Source organism: Canis aureus, chromosome 16 (genome assembly GCF_053574225.1).
Source record: "Canis aureus isolate CA01 chromosome 16, VMU_Caureus_v.1.0, whole genome shotgun sequence".
Taxonomy (NCBI): Eukaryota; Metazoa; Chordata; class Mammalia; order Carnivora; family Canidae; genus Canis; species Canis aureus.
The window spans coordinates 35,056,408-35,081,716 of NC_135626.1; the positions used below are offsets into that span (position 1 = coordinate 35,056,408).

At 56.9% G+C, this 25,309-nt stretch overlaps 2 protein-coding genes across 8 annotated transcripts in view; one reads left to right on the plus strand and one right to left on the minus strand.

Annotated features, from left to right (window-relative positions):
- The first annotated feature begins 78 nt into the window (after positions 1-78).
- On the plus strand, positions 79-16,200 carry SAMD14 (sterile alpha motif domain containing 14). Of its 2 annotated transcripts, none has more exons than XM_077852807.1 (10): positions 79-563; positions 3,781-3,835; positions 9,972-10,133; positions 10,631-10,919; positions 11,623-11,710; positions 11,810-11,884; positions 11,991-12,150; positions 13,257-13,376; positions 13,461-13,616; positions 14,468-16,200. In XM_077852807.1, exons 2-10 carry the CDS (start codon positions 3,824-3,826, stop codon positions 14,621-14,623), a joined length of 1,218 nt encoding a protein of 405 aa, XP_077708933.1. In that variant the 5' UTR covers positions 79-563; positions 3,781-3,823; the 3' UTR covers positions 14,624-16,200. The 2 variants fall into 2 exon arrangements, with proteins under 2 accessions (XP_077708933.1, XP_077708932.1); XM_077852806.1 differs by having other exon boundaries at positions 80-563; positions 9,972-10,138.
- Positions 16,201-16,466: 266 nt separating this feature from the next.
- The window catches only part of PDK2 (pyruvate dehydrogenase kinase 2), a 116,281-nt gene continuing 107,438 nt past the window's right edge, over positions 16,467-25,309 (minus strand). For 3 of the 6 annotated variants that reach the window (XM_077852810.1, XM_077852814.1, XM_077852808.1), the window contains 9 exons: positions 22,991-23,062; positions 22,419-22,603; positions 21,816-21,926; positions 21,550-21,627; positions 19,191-19,270; positions 19,008-19,106; positions 18,769-18,876; positions 18,072-18,185; positions 16,467-17,513 (listed from right to left, as the gene is read on the minus strand). In XM_077852810.1, coding sequence (XP_077708936.1) covers positions 17,373-17,513; positions 18,072-18,185; positions 18,769-18,876; positions 19,008-19,106; positions 19,191-19,270; positions 21,550-21,627; positions 21,816-21,926; positions 22,419-22,603; positions 22,991-23,062 — 988 coding nt within the window. In that variant the 3' untranslated portion in view covers positions 16,467-17,372. The remainder of the gene's footprint in view (positions 17,514-18,071; positions 18,186-18,768; positions 18,877-19,007; positions 19,107-19,190; positions 19,271-21,549; positions 21,628-21,815; positions 21,927-22,418; positions 22,604-22,990; positions 23,063-25,309) is intronic. The other 3 variants (XM_077852811.1, XM_077852813.1, XM_077852812.1) reach the window with 3 other exon arrangements.

Genomic DNA, 25,309 nt, shown 5'->3' on the forward strand with positions numbered 1-25,309 from the left:
CCCTCCCGCTCTTTGTCTCCCGGCGCCGGCCTCCCCGCCACGCGCCCCCCGCGCCGCCCTTCCCGGGAGACCCCGCGGATCCCCGCGGACGCGACGCGACGCGTGTCTGCCTGCCCGGCTGGGGGCCTGCGTCCCGCGGGCCGGAGGGCGGCGGGGCGGGGAGGTAGTTCCCTCCCTCTCCCCCTCTCCCTCCCTTCTGCCTCCTCCCTCGCTCACACGCACACACAAACACGCACACACACACGCGCGCACACACACGCGCACACGCGTACACGCGCGCGCGCACGGAGCATCCTCCCGTCAGGGCTCTGGTCCAGCCCCGCCCGCGCCTCCCGGTCCCCGCAAACCCTCTCCTCCTCTCCCGCTCTCCTCATCGCCTCCGGCTCCCGGACCCTCCGCGCCCGCGCCCGCCCCTCTCCCGGGATGGAGCGGCTCGAGCCCGCCCGCAGCCCCCCGCGGCCGGGGTGACGGCCCCCGCCCCTCCCCGCCTGGCGCGCGCCCCGAGCACCATGGGCCCGAGGGGCTCCCGCGGCGCCCGACGCTGAAGATGACTGATGCTGGAGGTGAGGACCCCGACGTGGACCGGGAGCAGAGCCGGGGTCACCGGGGACTCGCGGCGGGACCCTGAGTGGGGTCGGATAGGGCCTTTCTTCCCCATCCCTGGGTGCTGGGCTGCCGGGGGAGGGGGGCGGAGGTAGGATTTGTGCCCCTAATCCTCTCCCTCCCGGAGAAATTAATTAAAAAAAAAAAAAAAAACTGGCGTGGGGGGAGGGGGGAGGGCTTAACTCCTTCCTACCCGGCGCGGAGTTGGACGGCTGGAGCGGAGAGAAACTAGCCGCCCGGCCGCGACCCGGGGTGCGGTAGGTGCGCGGCCTCCGCGGCGCTGGGGGCGCCGGGGCCTAGGGCAGGGGCCGCCGCTTTCTCCAGCCCCCCACTGCCCCCTTGCCCCCAGCCTCCCCTCCAGGCCTTTTCTCCCCGGTCCTTCTCGGTGGCACTTCTGTCTTGGTCTCTTTCTCTTCTTCCCGGGCTCCTTCCCTCTTGCCTGCCTCGCTGGGTCCCGCCCCTCTCTCTACAGCCCCCCTTGATCTCTCCTGGCAGCCCTCCTAGGGGCCTCCCTCGGGACCAGGGCACCCGGCCCCCACCACTGCTTCCCCCGCCCCACTCATCCCTTTCCTGCTCTTTCTTCCTTCTTTCTGCAGCTCTGTGGACAGTCTCCACCAACCTGTCTGTCCCTGTCCCTACTTCCCACTCCCCTCTGGGGCTTGTGCACCCTTTCTCTTTCTTCTTCTCTGGCTCCCAGGAAGCCTCCCTTACTCCCAGAGAAGAGTCAAAGGTCATAAGTGCTACTTCTCTGGGAATTGGAAGCTTTGGGAGGAAGGAGTGACCTGGTAGCTCCAGTTCCCAGAGGGACAGGTTCATTTCCATCTTGTGGCAGTTCCTGGTTAAATGTGTGCATATGAATGTGTGTGTGTGTGTGTGTGTGTGTGTGTGTAGAAGTCTTTGGGGGGGTGGTGTTTTCCAAAGCTCAGTTGTGGTGAGGGAGGCCTGGTGACCTCTTGGATGGCCTGTTTCCCAGAGTTCCCCATGGGACTTTGTCCCCCCCACACACACACCAAGGAGTTAGTTGTTGAAGGAAGGGAAAGAAAGCCATTTGTGCTGAATCAGGTTGGATTAGGCACAGGTGTGAGCTGGAAGGCCCAGCCTGTCCCAGAGGACCCCTGAAAGAGGACTATCCCTATGGACGTCTTCACCCTGGACTGGGACTTTGAATAAAGAATGCACGAGATCTCCATTCTCAGCTAATCGAAGAGGAGACACCACTATTGACCTCAGAGAGCCTCCATTCTGATGGGAGAGGCAGTTCTTCTCTTCAGAGAGTCCCTAATCGGATGGGGAATACCCTCTCCTTTCCTCAGGGAGCTCCCATCTGATGCAGGGGAGATATAACCCATTTAGGGAATCAGTGAAGTATGAAAAACCCCTAATTCCCAGTGGTTGGGGAAGGGGGAATTTAGAAATTGTGTGGACAAATGGGAGGAGGAGGGTTTTTTTAGGGGCAGCCCAATCCTGGTCAGATGAGGCTGTGTGATTGAATGAGGGAATTTTGCTTATTCTAAGGGGCAGCCTCCCTTCCAAGATGGCCCTTCAGGCAGGAAGAGAGGTTCTAGAATTTCTTTGCTACTGGCACCTAGAGTTGAAGAATAGCAAGGGAGTTCTTGGAGGACTCATGTCCTCTGGCCCCTTCTCCTACCTCATTTCCTGCTTTCAGCCCCAAGCATCCAATGGAACTTGGGGTGGAGGTGGTTTAGAAGTTTCTCCCAGTCCCAGACAGTGTGGGCCAGCTCCCTTTCCTCTGTGTTTTTCCTTTCTCTCTGCAGGGTCCTCTCCTCATGTGCACCCTCCAAAACTGCAGATCATCCCCCAGGATAGGGCTGGAGGGCAGGAGACAGGCGGAGGTTGAATTCTGTCTCTTGTCTCCTGTATCTCAGTTTTCCCATCTGTAAAGTGGGGATGCTAAGAATCTCAAACCTGGACAGCTCACCACGAGATGGTGTGTATGTAATAACAGGAGAGGAATGTTGGAAAAGACGCCAGCAAGCATGAGGCCTAGCCTTCCCATGCCTGTCAAACGCATTTCCATCCCAGTGCCCTGCCTCACTCATGGACACCTGAGTGTTAGCAGTAATTGGAGATCATGTCCCAGCCACACAGTGTGCCCCTGCCACTGGGCTTCCCGTCCCCACCCCATCCCCTTGGTCAGTATTCCCCTTCCCCTCTAACACCCAGGCCTTGGATTAGGGATGCTGCCATCCTACATCTGCTAGGAAGCCTGTCCGAATTGTTTCAGCGGTGTACATCCTGCCTTCCCACCTGCCTCCCTTCTTGCTTCCCACCAAAAAAGCAAAACTAAACCAAACCCCTACCCAACCCACTTCCTTCCAGAACATACTTGAATCACAGAGATTTGGCTGTCCACTGTTCTGTTGTGAGTACTCCTCATACCCTTCTGCATCTGTGAGTCTGTCTGGAACTGTGAGAACTGCGAGTTTGTCAAGAACAGGGGCCCTGTTGATGGTGCCAGCTTCCTGAACAGCTCATGTTCAGGAAGGCAGGTGGTGAGCACACCAGTGCTGGGGGGTGGGGGACAGGCAGGACTGGGTGATGGATGGGTGGATGGATGGATGGAATGATGGATGGATTTGTGGATGGATGGGCAAGTAGATGGATGGCTAAGTAGGTGGGTAGGTAGATGGATGGATGGAAGGACCTGGATTCTGCTCCTGACTTTGCCATTGACCTTAAGCCAGTCACATTCTCCCCTCTGTTTCTTTATTTGGAAAATGAGAGGATTGGATTTAATAATCTCCCAAGATTTCTCCCAGGTTCGATGTTGGACAATTTATGACGATCAAACGTTTTGAGGGAGTGCTGCTGATGGAAAGCCCAATACACTGAGGGGGGGGAGAGTTCAGTGAACCATGTGAAAGCTCACAGCAAATCAGCTTGGACCAAAACCAGAGGACTCAGCCTGTGCCTACACCCTGGATTTCCTTCTGCCCTTACTCTTCTACTTCTGCCTCCTGCCCCACCTCCCACCATCTGGGGGATGCTTCAGACAACTTCTTTTCCAAGGGGCTGGAGAAAGAGTTCTAAGGGAAGGTGAAGGGCCAGAAGGCCAGGAGCAGGCAGCCAGTGGCAGCTCCTTTGTCTCCACCAACCTGAACCTCTTACAGTCTTTCTCTTTCTCTTTCTCTCTTTCCCTCCCTCCCTTCTCCTCAGCTCTCTTGAGTCATGGCTTCTTCAAAGCTACGAGAACCTGCGGATGAGGTTTTTGGTAAGTTCTATTTGCCAAAACCACCAGCACTTGGGAGGGGGGATTCTCTCTGGGACTTTTGTGTGTGTGTGTGTGTGTGTGTGTGTGTGTGTGTGTGTATACTGTGGCCTGGCAGCCTGAGTCTTTGTCATAATACTCTCTGCCAATTACAACAACAATAAGGGTCTCCATTTATGAAGTGCTGTCTCATGCCAGGTACTAGGCTAACACCCCCATCTCGCAATATCACTTAATCCCCACAATAATGCCAAGAGGCGTGCTCATTGTACCGACAAGGAGCCTAGAGCACAGGGTGCTAAAGTGACTCGCTTTAAAGATTGCAGGGCCGGTTAGTGGCAGAGCTGGGACTAGAAGCCCGGACTGCCTAATCCCTGCTCTGTGTCACTGTGCTGCTATACACTTGGATTCCCAGCAAAGGTGACACCCATTACCTCCACATCGCATGGTGGGGGACCTCGGCCCGCAGGATGTGCATGCAAATCAAATGCATAGAACATACAACCTCAGTACCTCCAGGCTGACCCCCTCTTTACATACTGGGGTGGGGTGCAGGCACACACCTGCTGGCACCATCATTTGCCCCCTGCAGTCTTTCTCTTGAGGGTTTGGGGAAAGATGACCTGAAAGGGCAGAATTCCCAGCATGCACTGGGTGGGAAGGCTGTTTCCCAGCTGGGGAAAGGAGTCCCCTCCTCCTGGTGGAGGAGTCAGGGAGTAAAGGGAGGAGTCAGGGAGTAAGGGACCGGGAGGATCACAGGGAGCATGGAGGGAGAGGGGGAGACAGGTGGCCCCTGAAGCCTGCAGCATGTGCACGGCCCTTGGGACTCTCAGGTTGGTGTGCGCAGCATTAGGGGGGCTCCCAGCTTCTCCTCCCCAGCCTTCTCCTCATCTCTATCTTCCCTCCCCTCCCCAGCTCACCCTCTTCTCCCCTGCATGGCCACATGCCCTGGCAATGCCAGGAACTGCTGCCTCCCGGCTCCTGGGAACACTGCTTTCCTGGCCTCCCTGGGGCCCCTAGAATGGAGGGTTTGCCTCTGGGACTCCTCCAGCCTCCAGCTGCCTCTGGGCCTCAGACTCTTGGGTCTCACCCTCTGTACCCAGCCCTGGCCTGATGGAAGTGAGCTCCCCCTTTCCTAGGCTTCTGGGCTTCCACCACCCCCTCAACCCCATGTCTTCCTGTTTTTCTTCTCCCCGACCTGCTGAGGTAGCTGGCCTGCCCTTGCCTGCTTCCTGATGTGAAAGGTGATTAAATATTCATGACTCCCCACTGCCCAGGGCTGGGGAGAGAAAGACTGAGAGACAGACCCACATGGAGATGGAGGGGGAGGCAGGAGGCCAGGTAGAGCAGGGACCAGAGGTGAGGCAGGCCCCAACTTGCCTCAACACTTCAGCCCCCTAGGAGTTCCTTTGATCCCTCCAAGGTAAGCCACCCTGCAGTCCTGATGTGGCCCTAGTCAGGGGCGAGGGGCCCTTGGGGGCCTGGGCACCAGGTGAGCACTGGAGATGGAGAGGATGTCTGGTGGCAGCTCCCCGCCCTGCCCAGAACAGCAAGATTCTGATGGCTTGTAAGGCCTGGATGCTGTCCTTAAGTCCCTTTCCACCTCTGGCCAAACCCTTCCTCTCTGAGCCTCAGTTTACCCACCTGTAAAATGAGGGGTTGGACTCACAGGTCGCTCTCATCTCTTCCTCAGAGGATGTATATAGGCTTGGTAGTTCCACACTGAGCTTTGGGAGGCAGACTGCCTGTAACCCTGGCCCCTCTCTCTAGCACCCCAGATGCCCTCAGGCAAATTAAGGCTGCCCTGGGGATTCCTGGAATCTCTTCCTAGTGGGGTTGTGGAGAGTTTAAATGAGCTAGTAATTGTAAAGCACTTAGAACTGGTGCCTAGCCCAGTGAGAGCACAGTAAGTATTAGCAATTATTGTTCTGTGGCTCCACCCTCAATCCTTGCTGCTTGCAGATAATACTGAGGTTCTGTGTCATCAGGGAGCAGGGGTCAGAGGGCTCTGTCCCCCAGCTCAGCCCAGGGGCAGGGAAGGAGCCAGAGGAGTGGTGTCAAGGCTGGGGTCCCAGATAGCAGGCCTGTGACAGGACCTTTTCCCTCGCCAAGCCCCCACCACTGCCCCTGGACAACGTAGCAGGTCTGGAGGTCCACCCTCCCCTGGGGCCAGGCCTTGCTGGACTCCACTGGCCCACCCACTCCTTCTCCTTCCAAAGCTCCTTTTCTTCCTACAACCTTGGCTGTTTTACTGTCACCCAGCCCACAGCCTGACTACCTACTCTAAAATAGAGCCCCCAGCCCCTGCCTGTCTCTTTCATCCCCTCCACAAATACCACTGAGCCCCTCCTGTGTGACAGGTTCTGCGCTAGGCCCCAGGGAGGCAGCACTAAACAAGCCAAAGTCACCACCCCCAGAGAGTCTGAGTTCCCATACAGGGGCCAGCGGGGGACTGACACCAGAGCACCCTTGACGAGGAGGAACAAGTCATGGGGAGGAGGGCTCCGCAGACGATTTAAGTGCCCAGTGTGGCGGAGGGCGAGCACCATCATCTCCCCTGGACCTTGAGGCCATCTCTGCCTCGCTGTGCGCTGGCCCTTGAAGTGGGACCTGGGTTTAGTTCGTCAAACACCCACTGAGCCCCTGCTCTCTGCCAGGCCCGGCACCAGGCTCTCACAGGACACAGTGGATGACGAAGCCTTGCCCTCCACAGCGCACAGTGTGGCACAGGACTGTCATTTCTGACCAGAGCCTTGAGCCAGGCCTCGAGAGGTGTGGCTGTCCCTCAGGGCAGGTGGAACAAGGGATTTGAGTGGCAGCCAGATGAAGAAGGGGTGGGGGGGGCGATGGAGCAGAGAGAGGTGCCAGAGTGCAGGGTTAGAGGCAGGAAGGGAAGGTGGAGACGGATCGAGGTGTGGTCAGCAAGTTGGCACCGTTCTCACCACCGCCACTAGCAGCTCGTGCTTGCTGAGCACTTAGCCATGGGCATTCTGGTGCAGCACTTTATATGGCTATCTCAGTTAATGCACACACAACCCTCCAACGACCCCATTTTACTGATAAGGAAGCCAATCCCTAAATGTCAGTAACTTACCCAGAGTCACCCAGCCAGCAAATGGCAGAACTGGATTCAGCCCTGGGCCAGCCGGCTCCTAACCAGGGTCCATATAAGAGCTTGCTGTGCCGAGGAGGGAAGTGGGGAACACAGAAAGGGTGAGTGGCGCCAGCCAGCCTTGACTGGAGGGCTGAGGGGCATGGACTTTATGTTAATGGCTTTGGGACCCACTCCCCCTGCTCTGACCTACACCCCAACCTCAGCCTTGCCTGGGTTTCAAAAGCAAGCAATTAGGGGACACAGTTAGAAATGTGTTCTAGAAAGTTTATTCTAGCAGGTAGGACATGGGGAGGGAGGCAGACCAGAGGCTCAAAGCAGGAATTGGGCAAAGGGCTGTGAAGACCTGAGTAAAGCAGTTCAGTCCCGAGGGAGGAAAGAGGCCAGACTCCAGGGCTGTGATAAAGGCAAATCTGCAGAACTGTGTGGGATCTGTTTGTTTGTTTGCTTTTTCCATTAAAATAGTATTTACTAAGCACCTACTATATGCCAGACCCCATTCTGGGTTAGAGCAGTGAACAAAATAGAGGAACATTTGCCCTCATGGAGCTGACGTTCTAATGAGTGGAGAGACAGTAAACTAAGTAAAATATATAGCATGTGAAAGAATGACTCATGACATAAGGAAATAACATGTTGGGGTTCTGGGGGAAGTTATACATTGAGTGGTCAGTAAAGCCCTCAGTGATAGAAAGCATTTAAGCAAAGACCTGAAGGCCGTGAAGGAGAGAACCCTGCAGAAATCTATGGCAAGAGCCTTGCAGGGAGAGGAAGTGCAAAGGCCCTGAGTGAGGTACAGTGAGGCTTGGGTGAGGAAGAGCCAGCAGGCTAGGACGGCCAGAGTGGAGGGAGCAGGAGGGAGAGAAGTAGAAGTTCAGAGAGGTAAGGGGAGCCCAGACTGAGTCTGGAAGGCTACTGGGAGAACTTGGCACTTACTCTGTGTGAGCTGGAAGTCCCCAGAGGGTTCTGAGCAGAGTAGTGACAAGGGCTGACATGTTTTATCAGGATCACTCTGGCTGCTGCTGTGTTGAAAATAGACTGTAAGTGGGAAAGGGAGGAAAGAGGAAGACCAGTTGGGAGGCTTTTGTAATAATTGAGGCAGGAGGTGATAGTGACCTAGACCAGGGAGGCTATGCATCCCACGCTTCTCTCCCCTCCTCTCCCTCCCTCCCTCCTCCGCTCTCTCTCCTCTTCCTCTCCATGTGTATGCACGTATGTGCATGTGTGCACACACAGACACATAGAGATAACAATTTTCCTGTGGGAAACGAGAAGCATGTGGAGGAGCATCATGTATTCCATCATGCATTCTTCTTGTACTGTCACCCGACCTCAACGATCATTAGCTCGTGGCCAGCCTTCCATCTCTATCCACTCCTATCCCCCCGGATTATTTTGAACCTAATCCAAAACATCATTTCACCATAAATATTTCAGTATGTCCAGATGTATTTCAAAAGGAGAGCTAACAGGAACTGTGGCTAGATCAGTTGGTAGGGTGGGAGGGAAAGAGAGCCAAGGGCGACTCCAGGGCTTGGCCTGAGCAGCTGGAGAGCTGGAGCTGCCAGTCACAGCTTGACATGATGCTGAAGCTAGCTGCGGGACATCCAGGAGGCAGCTGGACACGTGAACTGCCGGCTGGGGCTGAGGGCAGAGGGTAGCTTAGGGCTGCCTGAATTGGGTAGCTGGGTGGATGATGGGGCCTTTCACGGAACCGAGGAGCAAAGGGGAAGCCAGGCTGAGGCTAAGGTGGTGGATTCATTTTGATGGATTATTTGAGGAGCCTGGGAGCCTTTGACATGACAAGTTCCCTGGCAGGTGCTGAAGTGCCTGGGCTTGGGATTCAGGGAGGGGTCAGGGCTGAGCTGGTAGGTGGTAGTGAAGCCAGGCCAGCACCTGGGGTGGCTTAGGGGGTATCTGCTGACAAGGGAACGAGGAGCAGGCAAGGGAGGGCAGGCATGGGTGATGGGATGGGGGAACCCCAAGATCATGGGGCAGGGGAGTGGGGAAGAAAGGTCTTAACCCATTCTGAGGTCTGGGAAAAACCTCTTCTGCTTAGAGACCCCAAGCTTGGGGATGCTGCAGAGTGAAGGCTTCATTCCTGGCTGGAGCAAAAAAGAAAAGAAACTAGGAGTAGTTGGGTTTATGCATGATCCATTGGGTTTGCCTTCTCTTCATGTCTTCATCCGGGACCCAGCCCCACACCACTGACCCCAGGATGGGAGATGGGCCTCCTGGGGAACGCGTCTTCCTTGATACCGCTGCTGTGTTCCAGCTCAGCAGTATCTGTATCTGAGAGCAGCCCTGAGCATGGCCCAGCAAGCCAGTGTCCAGCTTAGCCAGTCTCTGGAGCCAGACTAGTCAGGCTCAGCTCCCGGACCCCGGCTAGCTGGGGGCTTCAGTCAAGAAACTGAACCTCTTGGAGGCTCAGCTGTAAAAAAGAGTAAAATGTGCATTCCAGCTGTCCTAGCTCACTGGGTTGTTTTGAGTGGATGAGGTGTTGTATGAACATTCTGGCACATAGTAGGTGCTTCTTAAATGGTAGCTCATTACTATGATCCGTCTGTTCCTCCCTAGCCCTCCTGTCCACAGACCTACCCTCTAAGCGCCCTGGAGGCCTCCCTCCCAACAATCCCCCCCCACAACACTGCCCTCCCCCCACGCTTCCCTACTTAGCAGCATTGCATATACCAGCTCCCCAACGCCCCCCCTCTCTTGTAAACTCCCAACCAGAACTTAGACAGCTTTGGTGCTTCCTCCCCGACACATCCAAACGGGACCATCCTGTCCTGTCCTCCTCTGCGCCTGTGAGAGGTCCCACCATCTGCCGTGTTTCTGTGCTGACATGTCTGGCTTTCTGGGGGACTGTGAGCGACCCCGTTCTCCATTTCACTTGTACCCCTAGCCCCCGGCACTCAGAAACATCTGTCGACTGTCTGGCGTGTGAGTGCTGGCGGCTGCCTGAGCTCGGCCTCTGCACTTGCTGTCCTCACGGTCTGGTCTCTGCCCCCTTCACCTGGTTCCCAGACCTGGACTTGGCTGTGCCAGAGACCGTCAGACTGGACAGCAGTTTACACAAGGCCCGAGCCCAACTCCTGGCCAAGGGCCGGAGACACCGGCCCTCCCGCTCCAGGCTTCGGGACAGTGCCAGCTCTGCAGAGGACGGCGAGGGCTCCGATGGGCCCGGAGGCAAGGTGGGGGCAACCCACGCAATCACACCTACCCTACTCACCCTCTTGCCCCCAGACAATCCCTCCAAACCCTTTTCCAGGGAAACCACACTCCCAGGCTTCTGACATAGTAATGCCAACAAGGACCACCTGCATTCACTTCTGGCTCGTGTCAAACTTTTAAGGAAGGTATTATCATTCCCATCTTACATGTGGGGAAACTGAGGATGCGAGAGGTTCAGTAACAAGTCCACACAGTTAGGAAATGAGGGAAGTGGGATTCAAGCCCAGCCTACGTGACTGAAGGCCCTCCGCCCCGTCGCCCGCCTCTCACTGCCCAGCCGCCCTTGGGCCCCGGGCAGGAGGAGACCCTCCCTTCCAGGTCCCGGGAGGACCCGAGCCCTGGTGGCTCCTCGCGCCGGAGGCTCCCTCGCAGTTTGCGGGGTGAAACCAGCTCCCAGCCCCTCGGGGAAGCGGGAAGGAGGGTTGGCAGTGAGCGGCCGCCCCCTCCGCCAGGTGACCGACGGCTGCGGGAGCCCCCTGCACCGGCTGCGCTCGCCTCTGCACTCGGGCCCCGGGTCTCCGGCCGGGGGCTCCTTCTGCCTGGAGCCTCCGGGCTTGCGGCGCAGCCTGGACGAGGACGAGCCCCCGCCGTCGCCGCTCACACGCTACCGGCCCCTGCACAACGCCGCCTCGCACGAGGGCCTGGCCGCCGCCTCCTGCTCGCCCCCGCGCTCCGCGCCCTCCTCGGACAGCTCGCCCAGCTTCGTGCGCCGCCACCCGCGAGCGGAGCCGCACAGCGAAGGTGAGCGGCGGGCGGCGCGGCGCCCCCTGCTGGCGAGCGCCGGGACTGCAGCGACCCCTGCAGGACCCGGGGGGGCGGGACGCGAGGGGCGAGGGGCGACGGCGGGGAGGGGGACCCACCGCGGGATGAAAGGACCTAGTTGGGAGCATCCTGTAAGGCTTCTCTGAGGAAGTGACGTGTGAGCCAAGATCGGAAGCCAAGATCGGAAAGCTGGTTAAAATGGTCAGGATAAGATGGACAGTGAATTGTAGCGGTCCCTACTTTTTCATGGTTTGTGTAAGGCTTTCGTAACTATCCGTGAAATAGGCAGGTGTTGGGACGCCTGGGTGGCTCAGTGGTGGAGTGCCTGCCTTTGGCTCAGGTCGTGACCCCGGGGTCCTGGGGTTGAGTCCTACATTGGGCTCCCCACGGGGAGCCTGCTTCTCCCTCTGCCTATGCCTCTGCCTCTCTCTGTGTGTCTCTCGTGAATAAATAAATAAAATCTTTAAAAAAGAAAAGAATAGAAAAAGGAGGTGTTACTGTAGGTCAGGTGTTACCCCTATATTTGAGACGAAGGAAAGCTCAGAGAGGTAGAGTGATTGGTCCAACAGCCGGTCAAGGGCACCAGAGCCAACTTGCATGATTCTAAGTCAGAAGAGTTTCTACCACCTAACGCGGCAGCTGAAGGAGGCAGGGCCATTTCCTTCCCTCTCTTCTCCAAAAGATGACAGCCGGGATGCCAGCCCACCGGAGCCTGCCAGCCCCACCATCGGCCTGGATAAGAAGACTCGCCGAAAGTTCCTGGACCTGGGGTGAGTAGAGGAGGCGCAGAAGCAAAGGCTCGGAGCTTTGGGGGTGCAGGGTAGCCCAGTGGGCAGCACTGCCCCACTCCCCCCTGCCCTCCCTCACAGGGTCACCTTACGCCGAGCATCCACTAGCAAGAGCCGGAAGGACAAGGGCAGCAACCGTTTATCCATGGGCAGCAGGTGAGTGGTCCCCACCACGCCTCACCCACAGCTTCTGCACATAGTTCCCTGTGAGCCCGGCCCTCCCCCTCGGTGCCCACACCCATGCAGGGTGCTCTCTCTACAGGGAGTCAGTGGAGGGGTCTGGCAGGTCAGGGGGCTCCCCGTTCCTGCCCTTTTCCTGGTTCACTGACAGCGGCAAGGGCTCGGCATCCTCTGGCAGCACCACCTCCCCCACGTGCTCCCCAAAACACGAGGGCTTCAGCCCTAAGAAGTCAGCTTCTCAGGTGAGTCCATGGCCTTCTTGCCCCTGTACTGGCCCCAGACTCAGGTGATGTGAGGGCACACTTCCCCCTGGCTCGGGCTGGGATCCAGGCCTCTATCCATGGAGTCATTCAGTGATTCGTTAGTTCATCCATTCTCTGAGCTCATTCATTCACTGCTCACTCACTCGTACTCTGAGTAGCTCCGTGGACTCCTTCATTCCATTCAACTCACGTCACTGATCATGAGGTGTTACCCACCCAGCCCAAGGCCACCTCCATTCGTGCTGGCTCTTCTGCCTGGCTCCCGATGTCCTGTCATAGGAGTGGGGCTACCTTGTGGTGGGGTGGGGCTTGGGGGAAATTGGGATGAAGGGGACCCATACTAGGGTGCTCAGCTAGTGCTCAGGAAGCTTGCAGCCCTGTGGGAGAAGTGAGACGGGGATCAGAGGCAGTCCTGAGGGTCTGCTCCTGCTCCTGCTGCACTCTACCGTGGACAAGGCTCCTACTGCGTGCTTCTGCTTTACACACAAAGCGCAGGCGCGCGTACCCCAGTTGTAGAGATGAATGAATGAAGGCTGGAGAGAAGGAACTTGCTGCGTGGGTTAGTTGCCAGGCTCCATGCCTGTTCTGTGGTTGTTCCTTATGTGCTGCTGGGGCTGAGGAGATCAGAAAGCTGGGAGAAAGAATTCTTGACTTGAGACTTCCTTATTTCCTCTCTTCCCCTCTCTTGCTTCCCTTGTGCTGGACCCTGGGATAATATGGTGAACAGATAGGCTAGGGCTCATAGAGCTTCTGATCTCTACCCAGGCACTTATAAGCCAGGGTGCTACAGGCTATAATGGGGAGACACAAAGGGGGGGGGGCCTGACCTAGCATGGGGGAATCCTGGCCAGTTGCCTGCAGGAAGTGACACCTAGTCCATCCCTGCCAACTCTTCTGCTTCTGTTCTAGCCCCATGTCCTCCTAGGAGCCTTACATCCTGATACCTCCCATGAGTCACTGAGCAACTGCTGGTACCCAGTCCCCAACTTCAGCCCCATCCAAAGGGGAGTGGTGGGTTGGGTGGGGGGACTCCCTTGGGCTTAGAGGGTGAGCTCTCTTCAGCGGCACGCACCCCTCCTTTCTAGGAATCCACCCTGAGCGATGACTCCACACCCCCTAGCAGCAGCCCCAAGATCCCAAGTGGTCCCCGGCAGGAGACCAAGTGTTCCTACCCCTACCACACGCTGTCCCAGTCTTCAGATGAGGTAAGTAAGCCCTGACCTCTGGATGTTGGGTGTGCAGGCTGCAGGCCATGTCCTCCCCCTCACTGTCCTTGGTCTGTACCCCAGTTCCTGGATGAACCTCTCCCCACTGTCCACCACTGGACCAGCCAGCAGGTGGGCCAGTGGCTGCACAGCCTCAACCTGGAGCAGTATGCCGCAGAGTTTGCTGCGCGGCAGGTGGACGGGCCCCAGCTCCTGCAGCTGGATGGGAGCAAACTGAAGGTGGGTCAGAGGGGGAGAGCCGTGAGCCAGCCTGAGCCTGAACCACCTTCCAGGACTGTGGTCCCCCCACCCTGATCTCTTCACTTCCTTTAAGGCCGCTGCCCTGACCTCTGACCTCTGGGCAAGGTCCTTGGCCTAACCTTTCTACTCTAGCATGGGTCCCCATCTGACTTGAAAGTTGAGCCTGGTTCTTCAGTTTGACCTTTAAGCCCCAGCCCGGGTTAACATTGACCTCTAGGATGGTCCTATCACCTGACTCTTAATTCTGAGTCTCCTACTGTCACAAGAAACCAGGTCCCTCCCTGATCACCTTGCCTGATTCTCAGGTTTAGAGGCTGCTGGTAGTCAGGGGAGACCAGGAGTGGGGGCCCTGGATCTCTGTGCTGGGAGGCTCCTGGCCCGTTCCCCACCCTCCACTACATTGCTTAGGCAAGAGGTGGTGAGGAGAGTCCCCCAGGAAGTCTCTGGAGCGGGGAGGGGCCTCAGCCACTGACTAGCAGTGTGACCTTGGGCAAGTCACTGTCTATCTGTGGGGCCTCAGGGGATGGGCAGGATGGTGCCAAGGCTGAAATCCTGAGTGAAGAACAGGGGCTGAGGATAACCAGGGGTGGGGCCAGAGGGCATAAAGTCTGGTACCCTTCATCAGCATCTTTCCCAAATGCTCCCATTCAGAATTCTTGCCCTGAGGGTTCCGATCCACGGGCCAGTCTGGGAGGTGGAGGCCACATTTCCGGGAGGACTTGGCAGAGCGCCAGGCAGCATCCACCTGGGCACAGAGAACCCAGGGCTTGGGTTGGCCAGGGCCCGAGTGATTCTGGGGCTCTTGCCCTCACCCTGGAATTCCTCCCCAGAGCCTGGGGCTCAGCAACTCGCATGACCGGGCGCTAGTGAAGCGGAAGGTGAAGGAGCTGGCGGCCGCCGCTGAGAAGGAGCGCAAGGCCCAGGAGAAGGCTGCACGGCAGCGTGAGAAGCTCCGGCGCAGGGAGCAGGAGGCCAAGAAGAGCTAGGGGAGGGCGGGGGGCAGGCACTGGCACCCAGGCGCTGGTGGCCGCCGGGCTCGGTGGGCAAAGGCCTCAGCGGGAGGCAGGGCCTGGGCACCAAGCTTGGGCTAGCCGGGCCCCACTCAGGGGGGACATGCCCTCTCTCACCCTGTCGCTCTGTCTGGGCCCAGATCCCCCAGAAAGGGAGACCCCAGGAGAGGCCCAGTAATAAATCCAGTTTTAAGGACTTGTTTGGCACAGAGTTCCTAGGGGAACTGGCAGGTGATGGGCAGAGGATGGAGAGGCCAGGGCTGAAGCAAGTCCGGGAACCCTGAGGCACCTGGGTCAGTCTGACCCTCTACCCTCAGGCCACCGCGGCGCTGGCCGGCAAGGAGTAGGACACCTGCCTGCCTGCCTTCCAGAGGTCCTGAGATGGGGCAGGGTCCCAGGGCCTAGAGAGATAGGAAGCGTCTCAGCAAGGGTGGGTGGATGGAGTGGTTTCTCTCTGGCTCTCCAAGGTGGCTGCGTGCTGAGAGAGCACTCTTGTGCTCCCAAGGGAGGCTGGCAGGCACCACGGCAACTTGCACTCAGGGTAGACTCTGGCCTGCACTCAGCAGGAGAGGAGAGAGGGCGGCACGGTCATCCCATGAAATCTTTGCCAGGACTTGAGGAGCAGGAAGGGCGGATGAAAACCGCCTCCTTCCCCTTCCCTGTCCTGTGGGTCCCAATGGTGAGATGACATCCATACAGGTCCGCCCCTCCTGGGATCCGCCCAAGGCCTGGTCTTTGACCTGCATTCTAACACAGGACCCACTTCTGTTCACCCTCAGAGGACAGCTGAGAGCCCTCTCTGGGGACAGAGCAAACTCGGGAGCTGGGGGTGACAGAGGACACCCCCGCCAATACCTAGGTGGCACTGAATGGGTGAATTCTCACCCCCTGCCTGGTAGAGGGGTAAAATCTGGGAATTCCCCTGGAATTTCCTGGAAGGGTTCATCAGCCTTCCCCCATCGGCTCTGGTCCCTGTTGGGGCCTCAGTGGGTTCCAGAACTGACAGACAGTGCGGGTGTGGTTCCCTGGGCCACAAGGAAGGGTGAGGCCAGGCCCCTGGGTGGGGGACGCATCTATCCCAGGAGCCCAGGGACGACATCTATCCTTATGAGGAGGGAGTGTTCAGGTGCAGACTGGCCAGCCAGCTGGCCTAGCTTCTGGAGGATGGGCCAGTTATCAGTGTGGCTGGGGGCCCTCTACTTAGAAGTCCCCCTCCCCCTCCACCTGTCTGGAGTGGTGGACAGGACCCAATGCATGCCAACCTTCCTCATTCCCGCTCAGGGGCTGTGGCTTCAAGGCCATCCCTGCTGTGATCAGGGCCCTGTCCCTGGTACTTGGTCCTTTACCCCCCTCTGCTGTGTGGGGAGAAGAGCTTCAGAGGAAACTGAGATAATGGGGCACCAGCACCATCTGGGCCTGCTGGAGGAGCTGGTGAGGAGGCTAGAAGGCACCCAGGCCTTTGAAACTATCAGGAGCTATATGGGTGCCCACCTGCATGTGAAGGGGGGGCAGTACTCAACTTATTTCAATAAACACTTATGATGTGCCAGTGACCTCTGTCTGCCCCAGCCGGGGGTGAGGGGTGGGTGGGGAGGCTGTGCTGTGCCCTGAGTACAGAGAGGTGACATGTCTGTCACCAGGGGCTGTACTGTCAGGTGTTCTGAATGGACGGCTCTGCCCAATGGTGTGCGTGTGGTGCACTGAGTCATGCCTGGGGCTGGGCGTCCCAAGTGAGTCACGCGGTAGTCACAGGGATTGTGGTCTGCGTGTGCCTGGCCTCTGGAACTCCCTGCCCACCAGGAAAGCAGCCAGGCCACGGTCTCATTCAATCTCCTCTTTACTGTGGATGTCACGGTCATCATCACAGCCACGTGGAGGGGCACACAACTTTAACCCCTGTGTACCGAGGGGAAGGGTAGGGGTCTTTGGGGCTATAAAACTAGCTATGTACACAGAGCATTCCAGGAGAAAGCCACCCCAAGCACGTGCATGTGCAGGCACGGTGGGGGTGGGGGTCTGGAGCCCAGGTGGGACTGTGTTGGTGTGGGGGGGAAGGTGAGCATTGTGCATGTGAGGACGTGCCAGGGAAGGGCTTGGGAGACAGCTGGTCTCTGGGTCCTCCCAGGTTCCTCCACTTTAAGAGATTGGGGTGAGAATGGGCTCCTCCTAACCTTGACCTTCAAGCTTTGGGTGGAGGGAGAAGCTGCAGGACCAGGTACGCACCCAGGGGCCCAAGGGTGCAGCCCCTTTCTCTACCCAGGAATAGCCAGCCCGTTCCTAACGCTGACGCTGGACCAGGTCTGGGGTGCACGGGCTGGGGCGGGGGGTAAGGCCAGCAGGGTATCCACTTGGAAGGCCCAGGCTGTGGAGGGCCGGGAAGGAGACCCAGGACCCCTGGCAGAAAAGTGGCAGCTCTGGTCTCAGGAGGAGGACTGCCATGGAAACATAGGTCTGGGACACCCCATCAGGTTGGAGACATCCCCCCATCTGTAGGCCTTGCCCACAGAGACTGAACACCAGGGAGACCACCTAGGGGTCTCCATGGAGACAGAGATTGGCACTTAGGGGCCGCCACAGACTGGTTACCGCAGCGCTTTCCACAGAGACAGAAGCTGGTCATCAAGGAGAGCCCTCCCCACACCTGGGGGGACGGGGAGGGTCACCATGGTGGCCAGTTCCAGAGGCAGCAGTCCATCCTCTCCAGTGCAGGGGGCTGGGGCGGCCCCTAGCTGATGCGGTACGTGGACGTGTTCTTCGGCTCTGTGCTGGGCACACACCAGTCACCGGCCTCCTGGATGGTCTGGTAGTGGCGCCAGGCTGACTTGTTGTAGACGGGCAGGCGTTCCACTGAATCCGTGGACAGGGCCTAGAGAGCACCAGGGTCAGTCTGTCCTGCTGCCCAGGGCCTTACCCACTTTTTGGTCAAACCTTTGCCCAGGGTGAGTTGTGGTGGTATCTGACCAGTCAGCCCAGCTTGGTGCCAGCCACCAGCTGAGATAACCAGCCCCGGCCCAGAAGGACCCATGGGGGGACCCGTCCTTTCCGTGTCTTGCTCCTGCACCTTCAGGAAAGCTACCCACTCACGAGGTCAGGGAGTTAGATGGAAGGTGGGCCGTGACCTTGAACAGGGTCACCAAGTTGGAGCCTCAGTCTTGCCCTGAGCTGAATGATAGGTTCTCTATGGCATCCCCCCTCCTTCTGGGTCTAAGGAGTCCAAGGCCCCCAGAACAGGGGGCTCAGCCATGGGCCACAGACTTCCTTAAACTGCCTGCCAAGTTGGGAAATGTCTACAGGTTAGGGAACAGTAGCTTTGCTCTGATTCTCCATCTGGAGTCAGGAGACAAGTGGAGGGCTGGAGAAGAAACCTAACAGCAGGCTAACCTGCCAGCACCTCCTGCAAGCCGGGCCCTGCAGGGACACTCACCTTGAGATAGATGACAGCGTCAGTCCCAAAGCCCTCCATGGAGAAGAGCTGCAGGTCTCCCTGGAAGTACTTGGCATAGAGGCGGGAAATGGGGAGCCCATATCCAAAGCCAGCCTACAGGGTGGGGGAGGGGGCAGGAAGGGAGCGTCATGAGGAGGCTGGTGCTGAGCCTCCTAAAGCTGGTGTTGGTGCTCCTAAAGCACCAACGTGCTGAGCTGGGGTCCGACCAGGGGAGTCCTAGAATCTTCCAGGGGTGAGGGAAACCAGTCAGATGGAGCCAGAAAGGCTGAACAGTCTCAGCTGGGGGGTGGCAGGAAGCGGGGATGGCAGAGGAGCTCAGCCCTGGGAGCCAGTGGGTCTGGAAGGGTCCTGGGGCTTGTGGGTCTCAAGTTCCCAAGCCCGGCCCCACCTGCTCTGCTGGGAATGAGAGAGAGGTGCTCATGAGTGGCATCTGTAGGCACTAGGGGGAGAGAGAGAGCTGAGGAAAGGTGACAGACCCACAGGTGTGTGTGTGGGGGTGGCAGATGCAGGGGGCCTGGACCAGAATAGGTGATTGGACACCACATACGGTCACACAAGAACGAAGACCATGGAAGGTGAGGAGGTGAGAGGGGAGGGCGGTGACGGTTTTATATGAAGAGCTGAGAAGACATGCATCCTATAGGAGGTGGGGGGCACTGGAGGAAAGCCATCTCACCAGCGGGGTCCCTCCAGTGCCGGGCTGGGGGGTGGGTGCTGTGGAGTACATGTAGCTGAAGAGTCGCTCAATCTTCCTCAGGGGGACTCCCCCACCTCGGTCACTCATCTGTGAGAGACAGACATGGCCTCAGTGCTCATGCCCCCTACCCTCTGACACCCCAGGGTCTTCTCTGAGCCCATCTCCTGGCAAGTCCCCACCCCACTGCTCTCTGGCTCCTGAATCAAAGGGTCACATACTTTGATGGACAGATCTTCCTCACCCAAGGCCACCATGACCTTGATAGGTGGGAGGACAAGGCTGGACTCGTGGCTTTCCACAGTTGCACGCATGGCATTCTGTGGAGGGAAAGGCAGAAGAGACGAGTGAGGGTGGCCTGGCCCTAACCACCCCCCAACACCGCCGAGAACCATTCCCCTTACCTTGAAGAGTTCAAAAAGCATGTGGTAGAGGTGAGAGGGGACATAGACCATGTGAATTGGCTGTTTGGAGTTGGATGCTGCTGTAAGTCAAGACCAAGGATTAGGAAGTTGTCAAGAGGTCACCATTCAGCATTCATTGACTCAGCACCTAGCACCTAGCACTCAACCACCCATTTATCCTCCAACCATCTGCTGGGCCATTCATCTGGCATGTGTTCATCTAGCTATCCATGCATTCAGTGTCCGTTCAACCATCTATCCATACAGTATCCATCCATCCGTTCATCCATCCATCCAACCATTGTATCCATTCAACATCCACTAAGTCTTCTATCTACCCATCCAGGGTCCATTCAACCACCCAACTGTCCCTCAACTATGTATCTGTTCAAACATCTATCCTTCCCATCGACCCATTGATTCACAGAGTACAGATCCAGCCTTCCATCCATCCGCTGTTTACCTAGCCCCTTCATCCATTCAAAAAGCACCTATCCAGCCTATATGCAGCCTACTAGCATTCACCTGGACACCAGAATCCCCTGGAGAGCTTTTTAAGACAGTGGGGAGAGGGGAGGGGTGCTGCACCCGACACCAGCACTCTGCCTCTCAAGGATCACTCTAGCCTGGAGAGCTTCTTGGTGTTAGGGCCTGCATGTCATTTCCTGTTGCCTAGCACAGGGCTTTGTAGCGGGAGCTCAATAACTGCAACGGATTAATGAGTGAAGGAATCTCAGGGCCTATACTGGGAGTGGGGCATGAAGAGGACTAAAATTCCGCCCTACCCTCTCAGAAATTAGCGTCTAGACAAACGCACAACTGACTTTTATGTTGCATGTTGTACCCAGAGTGCATGCTAGGCTCCACACTTGACCCTAGGGATACTGAGGTAAAGAGGCCTGTCTCTGCCCCCAAGTAATTTAGACAGTGCATTACAGAGGCACACCCCAGGAAGCTGGGTGCTTAACTGTGTTTTCTGGGAAATCTGGGAAGGCTTTTTGGAGGACCTGGACTTGAACTGGGCCTTAAGGACGTGGGCATCGTGACTTCCAGGCATGAATCACCTCAGGTTTCTGGCGCACAGGCTGGGGATGGCCGAGCAGCAGGTAGGGGGAAGGGAAGGGTAGAGAAACTTTCAGATCCCTGATCCTCCTCTCCCCTATGCCCCTGGCTTATCAGTAGGTCCTGACCTCTCTACCTCCAAGATATTTATCAAATCTACCCCCTTCTTTCCATCTCTGCTGACTGACCCTCCCCTGGATTCCTCCAGTGATCTCCTAACTGGCCTTCCTGAGGTCTCGCCCACCCCCTCCAACCTCTAAATTTTTTTATTTTTTTATTTTCTTTTTTTTCCTCTAAATATTTTTAGAACGTAAGTCAGACCCTGGCATCACTGGGCTTAGAATCCTTCAATGGGTTTCCTGCTGCACACAAAATCCCAGCTCCTGTCTGTGGCCCACGGGCTCTGCATGCCTCGGCCCCTGTCTCCAACCCCTCCCCACCCATCTCCCAGACCCCTCACCAGGTCCTGCTGGTCCCTGACCACCCAGCCCACCCAAAGTAGGACCGCCGCAGCCATCCTCTCCTATCCATTCTTCCCCTCCTCTTTTGTAATAGATACCCCCTTCCCCAAACTTCCAACAGGCACGTGGCCGCCCAGCTAGAGACTGAATGCCCAGCCTCCCTGGCAGCTAGGCATGGCCAGGTGACAAGGGAGTGACTGTCCCACCCCTGGGCCCTGCCTTCTATATCTTCTTCCTCTTCTCCAGCTGTATCTGAGACAGGAGGGTGGGTAGCCAGCTTTGACTATTCCACCCTAGGGGCTGGAAAGAGGGAGGCCTCTCTTTTCATTAAGCCACTGTTATCTGGATTCTGAAAAGGCAGCCAAACAAATATAAATAATAATATATAATAATTAATATTATAATAATTATATTATTAATATTAATAAATAATTAATAATATATAATAATATAATAAACCCTATCAAATACATGCCCCATCCCTGTCATGTGACCTTGTCTTGTTTCCTCCCTGTCACTTGTCACCTTCTGAAATCAATTTGTTTATTATTTGTTCACTGGCTAACTGAAGCATTCCCCAACCTCCCTGGCATCAGGAATGTAACCTCCATGAGAACAGGAACCTTCCCTTGTGTGTTTTACTGCTTAATAAATACTTAGCAAATAAGTTAGTAATAATACTGCTAATAATAAGTCAATAATAGCTCTGCTTCTGTCCCATCCAATTCTTTTCCTGACTCCTCATCTCACCTTCCTTTCTCTCTGAAGCCCCTTAGACAGACAGACAGACAGACAGACAGACACACACACACACACACAGAGCCTTGCTCACTCACTATTGATCTCCTGGATCTCCAAGTCAGGAGAGGCCATGTAATACTTGTCACACAGGAGCTTGGCCATATCATAAGCATCTGAGAAAAGAGAGGGACATTCAGGGAATGGGGCTGTCCACCCAGCAGCAGTTCTCTTGGTACTGGCACGGGGCATCACCAATATTAAACCCAAGTGGACGAGCGGGGAAAGGCTCATCCTCTGGCCAGGCAGCTTGGAGGAAGTCTCTGGAGCTCATCCATGGGCCAGCATGGTGGGGACGGCTTACCTTTCACCACCTCAGAGACATTGCAATTGGGGTCAATGCTGCCGATGTGTTTGGGATGGGCTGGGTTGGTGCTGCCGTCAAAAATCAGGGCTGTGGGGGGAAGGAAGGGTGCTGTTGGTGGGGCTCATCCCCTGCCCTCAGAGCTCTCCAACTCCACCTCTCTTCCCACCACTAGGGCCCCTCCATCCCAGACTTGGGCCATGTCTGGGCTGTTTGCAGACCTGAAGTGTTCCTCTCAGAGGGCCTCGTCCCCCACACAGCCCACATTCCATTTCTACTTCCTTTTGCTCCACCATTTAAAAATAATTTTACCATCCTGCATCTGAAGTTATGTGAGCGTGAGGAACTTGTATAATTTTCAATTGGTTGTAATTTCTCAACAATCACAGTGAATACTCCGGGATGAGGAAACTTAAAACAACAAACTATTTCTGAATACAACAGAGTTCTGACGAATACCACATCGAACACTTGGTAAGAGGCGACAGAATGTCGCATTCTGTAAGCGTTTACACCAATACACCTCAACCCTGCTGCCTGCTTCCTCCTGCCGTGGAACCAGGGATGCCCTTTCAGGTCCGGAGCCCCCTCAGCCCCGCTCACTGTGCTGGTTGATGAGCATGCGGATGGAAATGCGGCTGAGGTAGAAGCGGTCCAGAAAGTACTGGATGTTCTGATTGGAGACTGGGTCGTCGCCATAGGTGTCCTTGTACTCCAGCACGCCCTGCGCCATGGTGGGCACCACGTCATTGTGGCGGTTCCGGATGGTGACCAGGGCATCAGTGAACCTGCAGGACGTGGCAGCGTTGGGCCCCACCTGGGCCCAACCCTGGGGTGCCCTCAGATGCATCCCCACTTCTGACTCCTCCACGGGTATTCATTCACTCCACCCTTCCCAATCTGACGGACACAAGTGCCCTCCCCACTGTTTCCAGAGCCCACCCTGAGTCTCCCACTGCCAACCCGACAGCTGGGAGCTCTGCAGGAGCAGGAGCTTGGAACTCTCAATCAGACTCAGGGACATCAAGGCCAAGGGCTAACTTCCTCCTCAGACTAGATATCCTTGAGGCTAGGGATCATTTTTTTCATCTTCCTAACATTTCTGCCTCTGGGTTGTGACCCAGTGCCCCTTGTCTGCACCTGCCCTTCTGCCCCCAACTGGGGCCCTCACTCACTGGCTCAGGGTACGATGGTCCTCGGGGTCCTTGTCCAGGAACTCCATGATGTCCAGGAGACTCTGGACATACCTGTGCGCAGGGGAGAAGGGGACATCACCTCAGCTCCAGGCCAAGCTCAGCCCTCTTCCCACCTGACTCAGCCACCCCCGCACCTGCCCTGCCCCTACCCTGGGCAGCAGCACACAGAGCTGCCCTGTTTGACAGGCTACGCCACACTTTTTCTCAATTCATTTCATCTGTATGCAAGTCTCCCTGACAACACAGTGAGTTATGTAAGAACATCTCTCATTCGCTGGTCCCCCTCATGGCACCTTTGCTTTGGAATCTAAGAATAGCAGCCTTAGGAGGGCACTGGAGATCATCCCATCCCCAGGGGCTCGTGGATTACTGACCAAGAGTTCACAGTGAGAGAAGCTGGGGCAAGTCACTTAACCTCCATGAACCCCTTCATGGAAACAGATCCTAATATTTGTCCTGTAAGGTTACTGTTGCATCCCATGGGGCACGGCTGGCAGAGTGGCTGGCCTAGGGCCTGTCACAGATGAGGGGCTCAGTGAGCACTGTAGCCTGACACTCTGGGCTGGGTACCAGGGGCTGTGCAATCTGCCCAGGGAACTGGATTTTAAATGGCAGGTGGGAAGGACACAGGACTGGGGCAGGCATGCCCAGCTCTGACCACGGGTGGGGCTGGAGCCCGCGGAGAACCAGGACAGCCCCTGCCACTCCAAGGCCCAGCAGAAGCGTGTGGCCCTCCTCTGCATGCCCCACCTGCAGGCGTGGTTGGCAGGCTGATTTCCCCAGAACCTGGGTAACCAGTGGAGTGGTGCTGGGAAACTCTAAACTTGGGGCAGCAGGGGGGCCAGCCTGTCCAAGGGGGTCAGGCTCACCTGTGGCAGCAGACAGTACCAACTTAGAGCCACTGTCCCCCTGCCCCCATAAGCCAGGACCCCCACGGTTTCCCTGCTAACATGCCCAGGTCCACAGGTTGTTCTCCTGGGGAAGGCCAAAAAGCTGAGCCTGTCTCTGGTAGAAACACTTCGAGCCAGCAGGAAGGAGGGGGTGCCAAGAGCCCTGGGGCAGAGGGCTCTGTGGCCTAACAGTCTCTTTAGAAAAGGCCCCTCCAGGGCAGGAGCATCCCTGTGTCAAGGTGCTTTGACCTTGACAGGTAAGAAGGACAGCAATTAGCCCCATTTTACAGGCCCCTCAACGGAAGCCCAGAGCAGTCCTACATGTGGCTGGGAGGGGGAGTCCTGAAGACTCAATCCTCCAGCACTCCTGCTGCCACGAAGCACTGGGTCTGCTCAGAATGCTCATCTCCATGTCCCTCAGGGTCCCTCCGCCCAAAATACCTCCCCCATGAACCGCTGCTCTTCCCTCTCTCGCTTCGGACATTAGAGGGGAGGGTGGGAGTGCTGGCTGGGGTGCTGGTTCTGCTGAGTCTCACTCGGGCTGTGTGGCCTGGGTGGGTCATGGAGCCTCTCTGGGCCTGAGTTTCCTCCTCAGGAAAGTAGAAGGTTTCGTACCTACCACTATCACTGCCCTTCAGTGAGGGTCAAAGGTGATAATTAGCACGGTGCCCAGCATGCAGTGCGCACTCTCTAGATGTATGCCCTTGTTATGAATGGTGGTTTGAACATCGGTCCCAGTTGAGCGCATCCTCTGAGCCCCCATGAGACATCTGACACCCTCCCTCTGGTCGTACTGAGCATTGGTTCTGAGTCTCGTTTTAATCAAGCTCTGGACAGCCACCATGCTCTGGATGGCAGGAATGGGGTGTCCCAGGCCTGGTGCTCCCTGCCAGCCCTCCCCACTCAGCCGAAGAGACCAGCTTCCCACCCCACCCCCCACCCCACCCCATCCCTGTAGCCCCAGCAGATAATCAGAGAAGCACTCCAAAGGCCTTGCCTCAGGCTCCCTGGAGAGGAATGACAGTCAGGCTTAAGTCACTTAAGGAGTGACTGCTAGTGCCTGCCTGTGCCCAGGGTCTACACAGGGTCTCCCATCTCCCAGCAGGCTTGAGGAGCCTGCAGTATTTCCCTTTTGTGTAGACAAGGAAACCAGCCCAGAGAAAGCAGGTGACATGGCCCAGGCCACACAGCAAAGGGCTGCGCCGGTATTCAAACCCATGTCTATCTGACTCCCAGTCCACATCACATGGCCAACTGCTCACTCACCATCTACACTGGTCCTAACGGTGCTGCGCCCAATGTGATGGCTGTCGCCAGCCTTGGACAGGGCTCGGCTCTGTCCTTGCCTGCTCCCCTAATACCCAGTGAGGTGGGTGTTCCTGCTGGCCCCATTCTACAGATAAGGCAG

Bases quoted from the DNA above. Each gene is read 5' to 3' on its own strand.
- SAMD14 (XM_077852806.1), top strand. From the start codon at position 3,793: ATGGCTTCTTCAAAGCTACGAGAACCTGCGGATGAGGTTTTTG. The intron at 12,151-13,256 runs GTGAGTCCATGG...CCTCCTTTCTAG, and splicing joins CTAAGAAGTCAGCTTCTCAG to GAATCCACCCTGAGCGATGA. The intron at 13,377-13,460 runs GTAAGTAAGCCC...TCTGTACCCCAG, and splicing joins TGTCCCAGTCTTCAGATGAG to TTCCTGGATGAACCTCTCCC.